The sequence below is a fragment of the Idiotropiscis lumnitzeri genome, chromosome 4, assembly GCF_059441095.1.
Source record: "Idiotropiscis lumnitzeri isolate Australia: NSW breed Sydney's pygmy pipehorse chromosome 4, RoL_Ilum_1.0, whole genome shotgun sequence".
NCBI classification, from domain to species: domain Eukaryota; kingdom Metazoa; phylum Chordata; class Actinopteri; order Syngnathiformes; family Syngnathidae; genus Idiotropiscis; species Idiotropiscis lumnitzeri.
In genome coordinates this window covers 27,483,406-27,495,277 of record NC_142394.1, presented here as the reverse complement: position 1 = coordinate 27,495,277, position 11,872 = coordinate 27,483,406, and the positions used below count along the sequence as shown (strand labels likewise).

The following is an 11,872-nucleotide window of genomic DNA, read 5'->3' as shown; positions in this document are numbered from 1 at the left end:
TCACATTTGAACCATCACTGCACGCCACGTGTCTCTCGTTCTCTTCCGCAACAACTAAAACGTGGTCGCGAGCTAGCATCACACGTCAACAAATGCACCGTCCGAGTACATGTTTATTAATTTATTGAAGCATCTTCAAGCACGTTTATTGATTTGTGGAAACATGTTGGACAACAATGCTCCTGATAAAATGGCGAGAAGCGCTAATCTGATTGGATTCGGTTGTGCGACATTCATTAAGGTGCTACTTCTGTACACCAACAATCACTACCTGTCCTGTCTAGCCACGCCCACATGATAAACAACCAATCACTGAAGAGCAGGTGACGTCACGTGTCACGACGGGAAAGCGAGCGACTAATCACGGCGACGTGGCCAATGGCGCGTCACCGTTGCAAAGCGCAAACCTCGTCGCTGAGGGTCATGCTACAGTTTGCGTCATGAGGCATTTGTGTTCACATGCGGAGTGGGGAATGTACAACAGTGACGCGGTGTCTGATGTGTTGACAAAAAAAAAACAAAAAAAAGTGAGCTTGATATGTGCCCCCCTGAGCCCCGCCTCCTGGCTGGATCTAGCCAATCAGGGAGTTGCGTCGAGTGAGGTCCACGTTGCTGGCGCTGAGTCCCCGACAGTCCGACAGGCCCGAGTTTGCGTCCTGAAAAAAAAGCGTTTGAGTAGAATGCGTGAAAAAAATGTGAACACATTTTTCAGTAAAAGCAAAGTGTTTCAATTCATTGAGTCCAACTTGAATAAATCCCTCTCCTGACACCATCATTTATGACACCGCAGCTGCAGAAATAATATACAGAAAGACACATGCGCACTAATGAGCGAGTGTTGGACGACCGAGCTTCTCTTGAAAGGTCCATCTTGAAAATGGCCTCGCAAGCGCATCTGAAATTAAATTCCCTCCTTCGGCCATTGTGGTTGAAAAAAGCGAGAATATATTTTCGATTTTCGAACAGTCGCCAGTTACGACTTCCGGGTGTGTTGATTCCGCATAGCGCTGCCCCCTCACGACTGAGTATCCAATGACAAGCCGCGTTCATCACCTTCGTGAGGCCCGCGAGAAGGCTCACTGTAACCAACTCGTGATCTGATTGGCTATCGCAACTCTCGATCAACAGTAAAAGCCTCCTTGAGACGCAGAACAGACGCCCACACGATTGTATCTGAAGGCCTCGGACGAATAGCGCGCGCTATTGATATCATGAAATCTGCCCGGCAACACGAGCTAGCTGAATTCTGATTGGATAAAAACTCCAACCTAATATTTCAACTCTATAATATGACATCAATGTGAGGAATATGATAATGATTTCTTTCCTGGCGTGCTCACCTGCGCTGTCTCCTCGGCGCTCTTGTTAAGGAAGTTGAGGGAGCTTGCTCTCTTCATTCTGGAGGTTGGTAAACAAAACAAAAAAAAAAACACCATCAAGTCCAATGCTGGTTCTCATGATGGCTGTGGTCTGCTAGCCCGCTATGCTAGCTGTGGTATGCTAGCTGGCCCACCCTGGATTGCGCGGCTCTTGTGGGCCGCTGCCTTGAAGCTTCTTGACCAGCATCTCGCTGCTCCTCCTCAGGGCATCGCGGATCTTCCCGAAGGAGCCGCTGCGGCGAAGGGAGCCGCTTCCGTCCTATGGGAAGGACACATGCAACTTTGGCTGGGCGCGTTTCGGTCGTGCGCGAAGTGCGTGTGACAGTTGCTAGTTTAGTGTGCGTAAATTGTTTTTGTTTTGGTCGTGTTTGCTAGCATGACTGCGCAATTATTTGTGTGTATCTTTTCAGTTGTGTGTGTGTGGCTTAGAATAGTTTGGGATTTTTCATGATACTTAGTTTTGTTCTTTTAAATTCAGTGTCTGTTAGTAGTTTTTAAAGCAGGTTTGTTAGTTCTACTTAAAAAAAATGCTTCATTTTAGCTTAGTTTTTTTATTAGATTTAGTTTTTTTTAATATATGAAGTGCAAAATTACAAAATAAATAGTCAAAGTGTGTATCGCTCATATTTGACGAGTGTGTCGAGCATGTCAGTCGTGTGTCGTCAGTGTCATTTTTCAGTTGTCCACATGCAATCGTTTGGCCTGAAGCGCGACGACTGACCCCGTTCCACTCGGCAGAGTCGTCGGCCTCGTTCTCCCCTCTGGCCGCGCCACAACCGCTTTCCCTGCCGTGCCGGCGCTCTCCTCCGTCCTTGAGGAGCTCCACCACCTTGCTTTGGTTGATGGCGTCAAAACCCTGAGGGCACACACACACACACACGCACACACACAAATGCAGTCGACTTCCTTGAAGCGTTTGGCCAGCGGGGGGCGCTACCTACCTGCTTGCGGGATTTGCTGGCGCACTCCTCCAGCGTTTCTGCTGCCTCCAATTTGCCCTGGCGGCGGTAGAGGGCGCCCAGACTCTTGAGGGTGGTGTTGACGGTGGGACTGTAACAAGAATTTTTTTTTTTTCAAGAGCACTTTTTAAATTTAGTTGTGCACTCTACAAGAAAAAAATTACAGAATATGAAAAAAGGAGGGAGAACTTAGATTGGTCACCAATCAATATTGGGGCTTGATCAATACGGATTTTTTAGGCCGATGCCAACGTTATGCAAAAAAAAAAAAAAAAAAAAACAGAAAATTTATTAATTCACCGATAATTAAAAAAAATATATATGAAAAAAAACCTTTTTTGGTCCCTTCACACTTACAACAGCAAAGGTTTAACTTTACAACTGAGAGGAATTTCCAAGCCGAAAAAAACCCATGAAAAACCCAAATTCCTGAATTTAGCTTTAGATTTAGATTTAGGCGGGAACTGTGTGAAGTTCAGACGCAGCAGAGTGAGTGAAGTGTCTGGCCCAAAACAAGTTTTTCATGATGCCATAACATGAAATCACATTTCTTCTCCTCAATTATGTGATATTTAGTTTGTTTAAATGGCCTAATGTGAGCCAATTAATCGGTCAGACCCTATTACACAATCTAGGTTTTGCTCCTCTCCGCTGCACAGTATGGTAGTAAAACTAATCGTTCTTCTCAGAGGATAAAGAATATCTCCATCCCGATACCACTGTAAAAAGGAACGATGTCCTCCAAGAGATGTCCGCCACTCACCTGTCCACTTTGCACGCCTTGTACCAGCTGCCGTACTCCGTGTATGGCCCCGCCTCCTTCCGCTTGGCCTGGCCAGCAAAAAGGTAACATGACTCATCTGTTTTTAACTTGCCGCCTGATTGTGCTGTCAGCCCACCTTGCTCTCTTCTCTCTCCTCGGCGTGCATCCAAATGGGTTTGTTGTCATCTGCCACACACACACAAAACTTCTGAGAAACCTCTCACACAAACTGAAAAAACTCACAAAAGGCAAAACAAAAAAAAAAAACACATCAACCAAAAACCAGGACTGTGAGGTTTTGCTTCGCCTGTTTGAGAGGTTTTTGGGCGAATGAGAATTTTATTTTTTTTTTTTGTGTTTCAAAAGTTTTTGAGTGCACTTGAATTTTTTTGGTGGATGTTTGTGAGACATTTTTTTTTTGGGTGTGTTTCAAAATTTATTTATCTTTTTGGTGAGTGAGTTTATGGCTTTCGAGAGATGTGTGATCTATATCTTTGCTGCTGTAACACCTCAAATGTCCCCATTGTGGGACTAATAAAGGACATCTTTATCTTTTATCTTTATGTGTTTTGGTGGAGAGGTTTTGGGGTGTTTGAGAGTTTTTTTTATCTCCCACGTGACTTACTATTGACGGAGCCAAAGTCGCGCTCGTGCGCTCGGGTCAGAATATCCTTGTAGAGCGTCTCGGCGTCCTTGAACTTGCCCTGCTTGAGGTAGCACGTGGCCTGCGGGCGACACACGCACCAGCCTCACTCCAAGCCGGGATGAAAAGGACAAGAAAATCAGAAGGGCGCAAAAACCCCACCAAGTTGTTTTTGGTCTTGGCCACGTTGGGGTCGTCGGCGCCCAGCTTGGACTGGTAGATCTCCAAGGCGCGGCGGTAGTAGTACTCCACCTCGGTATACTTGGCCTGGTTCTGACACAGCAGGGCCAGGTTGTTGAGCTGCTTGGCGACGTCCGGGTGGTACTTGCCCAGCACCTGCGGACAGCATGGACTGCAATGAATTTGCGTCCTCACAAAGGATTGGGGTTGCGAATCAAAAGCTTGAGTGAAGTGAAAAAAAATAAGAGGCTGTATTGTTTTTTTTGTTTTTTATCCATTTCTATTTTTCTCTCAACATTGAAATATCGAACTCATTTACTACCAGCCTAGGAAAAATGAAAATACTTTTTGGCGTCTATGTCCGTCAATGGCAGTGAATGAGTTAACAGAATAAAATGCAGATAACTGGTCGATTAATTACAATTAACGCATTTACTGCCATTGACGGCTAAAGACGTCAAAGATACTTTTTTTTTTTTAACTCGGCTGTTAGTGAATGAGTTAAGAGAGTCAAATGTTGCGCAATTTCTATTTTACAATATTTGACCTTTAGTGTTCGTTTGGCTTAAACCTGAGACAAATCAGGAAATGTTGCCTGCTGTTAATGACATTGTTACGCTCGCGTAATTTCAGAGTCTCCTACGAACGACACCCTGCGGGCTCCTCCATCATGAATGTCGAACAAATAAATTAGAATCAAATTCTATGAAGATGAGAGCACTGCAAAATGTTAAACTCACTATGTCGGAAACTCCATCCTTAAAAAGTCTAGCCTAGTCACATGACACGAGACGGGCGACCCTACCTTCTCGCGGATCTCCAGCGCACGCTTGCACAGAGGCTCCGCCTCCTTGTACTTGCCCCTCTTGCCGTAGAGGACGGCCAGGTTGTTGAGGGTGGCCGCCACCGCCGGGTGGTCCTTGCCCAGCGTCTTCTCCCTGATGGCCAAGGCGTCATTGAGGAGGTGCGCCGCTTCTTTGTACTTGTTCTGGTCCCTGATCACAAAGTCACATCAGATTGCCAGAATCCAAAGTTGACAACTAAAGGTGAAGTTGAACCTGTAGACGAGAGCCAGGATATTGAGCATGGTGGCCACGTCCGGGTGATCGTGTCCCGACGTTTTCTCCAGGTCCTCCAAGGCTTGCTTGCACAGCGGCACGGCCACCTCGTAGCGGCCCTGCGAGGCGTACTGGATCACCAGGTTGTGGAGCGTCCGAAGGCGAGCCGGGATTTCGTAACCGCCCTGCTGCGCCGCCGCCTCGCCGCTCGGTTGAGCTGCGTGAAAACCGGACCAATAGGCAAGGATGTTTTTGCTTTATGAGAGTGCGGCAAAGTCTTTTTTCACTTTAGCAACAGTTTGGGCATCTTTTAGATCGTTACGACATTGGTTAAAATATGAACATTTTGTTCGGTTTATGCTCCTGGAAAGAGTCACGAAGCCTGCACGGGAAGACCTGACGAGTTTCGTCTCATGGGGGAGTACAAGGTCTTAAACTATGGCCCGCGGGCCACGTGCGGCCCGTTAAACGTTTTAATCCGGCCCGCCGAACTTGAAAAAAAGATTTCATGAATTAACCTTGTTAATGTTTTATTTTTTTCATACTGTGGTTTTTCAAAGAAATATATATTATTGTAAGGCTTTTTTTCACTTTCATTTATTTTTTTTCTCCGATGAGGTGAGGTGACCAAAACACTCCATCCATCTGCTCCTGGTCCAGTCCCCTCTGTCAAATTTTAGAACCCATTGTGGCCCGCCAATCAAAAAGTTTGCCCAGCCCTGGTTTAGTGTATGTTAGACCAAAATCAAGATTACATTTTTGGACTTTTACTTTTACTTTTTTTGTGATGTATTCAAGTTTCCTGGCCCCTGTAAAAAGTCAAATCTACATTCTGGACTATTTGCATCTGTCTGGCTATTGTTTTTTTTTTGTTTTCAGTCCAGTCAAAAATGGATGAAAATGATTCCAGAGCACGGGTGTTCAGTCCTGTTCCTCAAGGGCCACTGTCCTGTTCCTGCTACATCACACCTGATTCAAATGATCAGGATCGTTATCCAGCTTCTGCAGACCTTACTGATTATCTGATCATTTGAATCCGGTGTGTTGCAGCAGGAACAGGACAGTGGCCCTGGAGGAACAGGATTGAACACCTCATTCCAAGAGGTTAGGCAGTGATGCCCGTGAGACGCCTCACCTGCCCCGTGATCGTCGTCGTTGGGGAACAAATCATCCAGGCTGTCTTTGGACGTCTCCCCACCAGAGTTTTGGTTCTTGTCGTCAGAGGGCGAGGCGGCGGCGACGGCGTCGTCATCATCCAGCTTCTTGATCTGGTTCATAAACTCCAGGTGCTTCTTCTCCTCCTCGAGCTGCGCCACGCTCTGCTCACTATGCTGCAGCTTGTGCTGCGTGGCCGCCAGTTCGTCGCGCAGCCACTGGTTCTCCTGGCACAGGCGCCGAACCTGAGCGCGCAGCTTCTGCTTCTCAGACTCCACCGCGCTCAGGTGGCCCGACAGAGCGATGATCACCTGGACGCCAAACGGGTGCTCAGCTCATCACGGACGCGTGGAGGAAAACCCGATGGCGGCTCACGTACCTGAGCTTCTCCCAAGCCTAGCTCAATGGCCTCCATGCTCTTGCGCAGCACGCCCGACTTTTCCTGCATGACCGGCGGCTGGGCGCAGTCCAAAAGCGAGTTGAGGAGCTGGGCGTGCTCGCCGCGCAGCGTCTCCAAGCCCTGCATGACGGCTTTGGTGTTGACCACGATCTCATCCTGGCTCAGACGCTCCAGGGCTTCTTCTCGAGGGTACACCATGGTGGACATGGCCAGCTCGCATCAACACTTGCAAATATGCAAAAAAATATATATAATGTCATACAACTGCATATTCCATTTGTATCTTGATACGTGGAGTGTAAAACCAATCTCGTAGAGTTGGATTATAAAGCGGAACGGGATAGGCTCCAGGACCCCTCGCGACCCTTTTGAGGAGAAGCGCTACGGATAATGGATGGATATTGAAGAAAAGAGTGAGGCTTCCTGCCTCATTCCACAAACACGTTAGGTTTTTAGTGACGACTCTAAAATGACCTTAGGAGTGGTTAGGAATGTTTGTCTATGTGCCCTGATGTTTGGCTGGCGACCAGTCGAGGGTTTCTAGTCCAAAGTCAACTGAGAGGGATCCAGCTCACCTGCTAATGAGGACAAATGCTACAAAATCAGAAGGATGGATGGAAGGACGCCGAAAATGGCTCCTTCAAAAACATCATACAGGGGCTGCCTGCAAGCGTCACTTTTGCCATCGTCTGCGACGTCATCTCGCACCTGGCCGCAATGCACCACTCGGCTCCGTTGACACGCACAACAGAACCAGCTGATGACAGGACGGACGTCATCGAACCGGACTTGGCCGCCATTTCATTATTACACCGCCTCCATCCTCACAACAGAGCCACGCCGAACAAGTGCACAGCCGTGAATTGTTTTTCTTTGACATGAATGTTTCACGAGAATATCCCCCCGTTGGAGTGGAAAAGGGAGAAGGTACAAACCTGCATGGAACAATCCCGGCGAACAAAGCCGCGATGTTGCGATGAGCCGCAGCGACCTGAGCACACTCGCGTCAAGTTCCACTTACGTCACTACAAAGCCACTTCCGGAGTCTTTCAACATTAAAATGTGTGTGAAGAACGCGACGTAAGGACGTAATAAAAGTCCCGAGAACATAAACTCATAAGCGTCAATCTCGTCAACTGGACACCTTTGACGAGATGCTGTATTTGTCATGTAATTTGTCAAAAAAAAAAAAAAATAATAATAATAAATCCGACAAAATCTATTACTCGTATAATTTATTTTGGTGTTTGGATCACCCGTTGACATACAGTGGACCTACCACGGAATCGCCCCCCCCCCAAAAAAAAATTCATTTCTGCATCTTATCTTTTTTCTCATGCATTCCAATGTATTTCCGAAATGTTGATGACTACAACCTTTGCAATCAAATACGATATATGTATTAGAATATTAATTTAATGTATGTGTTATAACTACAGTAATAACTTAGACATTAATAAGTACTTTACTCATAGTTTTAGTGACAAGGTTGCATTGATTTGAGTGTCACATTACGACTGCACACACCGAATGAACGAAGATTTGAATAAAGGACATGACTTAACCACCCATGGTCACAGGAATAACTTGGCATCATGATTGTGCTGAGTGATGAAATTATTTTTTTATTCATCTAGAATCTAGATAGTTCGTGTTTTTGCGTGTATGATACGAGCCTAATTACGAATATAAAAAATCCCTGTGAACGACCTGATCTAGAACTTAGTTTAGCGTTTGACATGAAAAGTAAATTGGTCTTCGTGAAGGAGAGAAAAAAATTGATAGCTCAAGAATTTTCGCCGGACAACTATAATTTATCCACGAAGTGCATTTTCCTGAGTTATTTATACATCAACTTGAACTTGCATCATAGTTGCCCTGCAATAACATTCACACTCCATACCAGTAGATGGCAGTAACATGGAATTGTTCTCCAACCGCCATTAAACCACTCATCAGAAGAAGAGACGAAGCAAACGAAAACATCATGGCGGCGGCCACGGAACACGCCGTTCTACCCTCAACGTCACAAACGGACGCAAATCCCGATCCCACAAGTTCCGAATTCGAACCGGGAGATCTGACTTCGGATGGCGACGGAGACGACCCGATCGAGCCGAGAATCCTGGACACCCCGCAAGACATCCGGCTTGAGGCGGTCGCCAACACGGTGGCGGTCCACCCGAGCCGAGACGTGCTGGTGTGCGGGGACGTGGACGGGGACGTGTACGCTTTCTCCTACTCGTGTACGGAGGGGGAGAACCGTGAGTTGTGGTCCTCCGGCCACCACCTGAAGTCCTGCCGCCAGGTGCGCTTCTCCGAGGACGGCGAGAAGCTCTACAGCGTCTCCAGGGACAAGGCTGTCCACATATTGGACGTGGAGCGAGGACGGCTGGTGACCAGGATCCGCGGCGCGCACGACGCTCCTATCAATAGTCTGCTGCTGGTAGACGCCAACATCTTGGCGACTGGAGATGATGGAGGCACACTGAAGGTCAGCAACGATTCTCAAACTTTCTACACTAAGTAGGATCTCGTGTTTTGCTCAAGAACACACCATCCGAGACCAGTATCTGCCCGAAACCAGTTTTCACCGAGACCATAACAAGGCTATGACAATCCATTAAAAAAAACATTACATGGTTGAACAGTTAAAGAGCATGGTTTCTTTAGATTAGTTTAGTTAGATAGATAAATACACATGTAATGTTTAATTACATTTTTCATTAAATGTTTAATTCATTAAATATGTAATTAAATAAGTCAGATGAATAAATAAATGCAGCATTAAATAATTACATAAAAGTGTCATCAATTAAGTAAATTACCAATGATTATATGCAAAAATATCTCTATATAAATTTCTGTATTTAATAAATGATTTCATTGTCCCGCATTGCAGTGCTTCATGAATTTATTTTATCTGTCAAACCTGCGCTTTAAAGTTTAGTGGGCATCAAGGCAAATCAATACCAGAATAATGCTGTTTTTTTCTTATTATTTTTTTTATTTTCTCTATCACCTATGATAAAATTGGGGTTGACTGTAGAAATAAACAAAATGCCAACTTCTTGTCCAAAGGTGTGGGACATGAGGAAAGGTTCAGCCATCATGGATTTGAAGCACCATGACGACTACATCAGTGACATCGCCGTGGATGAAGCCAAAAAGATTCTGCTTACAGCCAGGTGGGGTCCGACGCGACCGCTGCTCGTTTGCAGACTAGCGCTAACATCCTCTGCTGTGTCCCGCATAAAGTGGCGACGGCACCATGGGCGTCTTCAACATCAAGAGGCGGCGCTTTGAGTTACTGTCGGAGTACCAGAGCAGCGATTTGACCTCTGTGACGCTGATGAAGCGAGGCAAGAAAGTTATCTGCGGTTCTAGCGAAGGCACCATCTACATCTTCAACTGGAACGGCTTCGGCGCCACCAGCGACCGCTTCGCCCTACAAGCCGAGTCGGTGGACTGCATCGCCCCGGTCAACGACAACATAATATGCGCTGCCTCCATTGATGGCTATATCCGGTTAGTTGCAACCCTTTGATAAATTACGTTGAAGTTCTGTTTATAAGTGGTCGGGGGAGGCGGAGGGGTATGGTTCAGACCCATCGGAGCGAGAATTACAAATCTGCGCAATAGAGAGAACATACATAGTTGTACCCCTCCAACATATTTTAAACACATTTAAATGACTAAAATTTACTAAAACAGACTTTTGAAAATATCTCTTAGCTCCTGTTGCTCTCTCATTCTCTCCGAACAGCTCTATAAATAAGAGGCAGGTTTATTTGTCACTCCCTGTTGAAATTTCATGCATGCCCGTCATGAACAAAAGACAATCAAACATTGTTTAGTTAAACAAAAAAAAAAAAAAAATGTTCAGCCAAACTATAGAAGCTCATCCAATGAAAGTCAGCCGGTGAAATGCTATTGCTAAACGTTGTTAATGGCTTAATGGGAATTAGCATATTGTAGATGTTTTAGATAATTGTAAACATTTGAACAGCTGCTACTTAAATGTTACATGTTTTTATTGATACAATCAGTGTCACGCTATCAATGCAGCAGCCGTAGCTAGCGAACGTTGGCTATCTAGCTAATACTAGCTTAGTGTTGCTAGCACTGCTATTTTGTTGAAGCTGTTTTCTTTACCTATCAGAACTTTACACTTTCATCAATTCCATGGCATTATAAATGGCCATGATTGAGAATTTTTATTCTATCGTTAAAAAAATTTGCAATATAGCGGGGTTGTGAATGATGAACAGGGTTTACTGTATTTTTGTTGCCACGTTGGGTAGGGTGTCCCTAACATTCTGTCGCTTCCTCTCATCAGAGCCATCAACATCCTCCCCAACCGCGTCATAGGCTGCATCGGGCAACACGTCGGCGAACCCATTGAGGAGCTCGCCAAAAGCTGGGACTCTCGCTTTCTGCTCAGTTGTGCCCACGACCAGCTCATCAAGTTCTGGGACATCTCCTCATTAGCCACGACCACCGTCGATGAGTACCGCAAGAGGAAGAAGAAGGACGGCCGCATGAAATCGCTTTCCAAGAAAGCTTTCGGAGACACCGACTTTTTTTCGGGACTAGTTGAGGAGCCGGAAAAAAAGGAGGAGGAAGAAGGACTGGATGACAGCGACAGTGGCAGTGATTAAAAAACAAAACAAAACAAAAAAAAATTATGTTCTGACTCTTGGCAAGACACTGTTTACTTTTAGTTGAATTTTTTTTGTCTCACATTGTTTTACTTTTGCTCCCTACGATATAAACACCTGTCTCCGCTTTCTACCATTTATTAGATGATGGCAACAGATTCACACTAGCAAGATATTCCTCATTGTCTAAGAAACGTGCTGGTCGGAGATCTCAAAGCTAATATGTGGACTGGATACATAAACACACACACAGACACACACCCACACACACACACACGCACCCCCACGCAAAACTGTATGAGGAGAGGTTTCATTTTCAAAGTTTACTGATTATTATTTTTTTTATTCTCATACACACACAGGACGGGGAAGAAAAACTAAAGACAGAAGCGACATTTTTGTTTTTAAATTGTTAAATTAATATGCTTGTAAGTCATTTGTTTTATTATTTGCATTATTACAATGAAAAGACGGACATTTTTTAAAGCTGCATTTTCTACTGAAGAGGTATTTAGAACAGTAAGACTTCATTGTACGAGCACGATGTAAGGTAATAACACAGAAATTTCGGTTATCAAAATGTATGTTCCGTTACTGTAATAGACAGTAGATATGTACTTTTTCATTTTTGAAAATCTAGTACGTACTTCAAAAAACAAAACTTTTTGTTGAAT

General features: G+C 45.2%; 2 protein-coding genes across 2 annotated transcripts; one reads left to right on the top strand and one right to left on the bottom strand.

The window, feature by feature from the left end:
• Nucleotides 1-95: 95 nt before the first annotated feature.
• klc2 (kinesin light chain 2) lies at nucleotides 96-7,585 on the bottom strand. The gene is made up of 14 exons (XM_088292876.1): nucleotides 7,473-7,585; nucleotides 6,517-6,762; nucleotides 6,118-6,448; nucleotides 4,983-5,199; nucleotides 4,730-4,919; nucleotides 3,907-4,080; nucleotides 3,727-3,826; nucleotides 3,238-3,287; nucleotides 3,102-3,169; nucleotides 2,321-2,429; nucleotides 2,101-2,235; nucleotides 1,514-1,638; nucleotides 1,341-1,398; nucleotides 96-656 (listed from the first exon to the last, which is right to left on the bottom strand). Exons 2-14 carry the CDS (start codon nucleotides 6,742-6,744, stop codon nucleotides 573-575), a joined length of 1,869 nt encoding a protein of 622 aa, XP_088149002.1. The 5' UTR covers nucleotides 6,745-6,762; nucleotides 7,473-7,585; the 3' UTR covers nucleotides 96-572.
• An 870-nt stretch (nucleotides 7,586-8,455) lies between these two features.
• On the top strand, nucleotides 8,456-11,721 carry wdr55 (WD repeat domain 55). Its single transcript, XM_088293712.1, has 4 exons — nucleotides 8,456-9,031; nucleotides 9,619-9,725; nucleotides 9,796-10,065; nucleotides 10,877-11,721. The coding sequence occupies exons 1-4, from the start codon at nucleotides 8,525-8,527 to the stop codon at nucleotides 11,196-11,198; spliced, it is 1,206 nt and encodes a 401-aa protein (XP_088149838.1). The 5' UTR covers nucleotides 8,456-8,524; the 3' UTR covers nucleotides 11,199-11,721.
• Nucleotides 11,722-11,872: the final 151 nt, after the last annotated feature.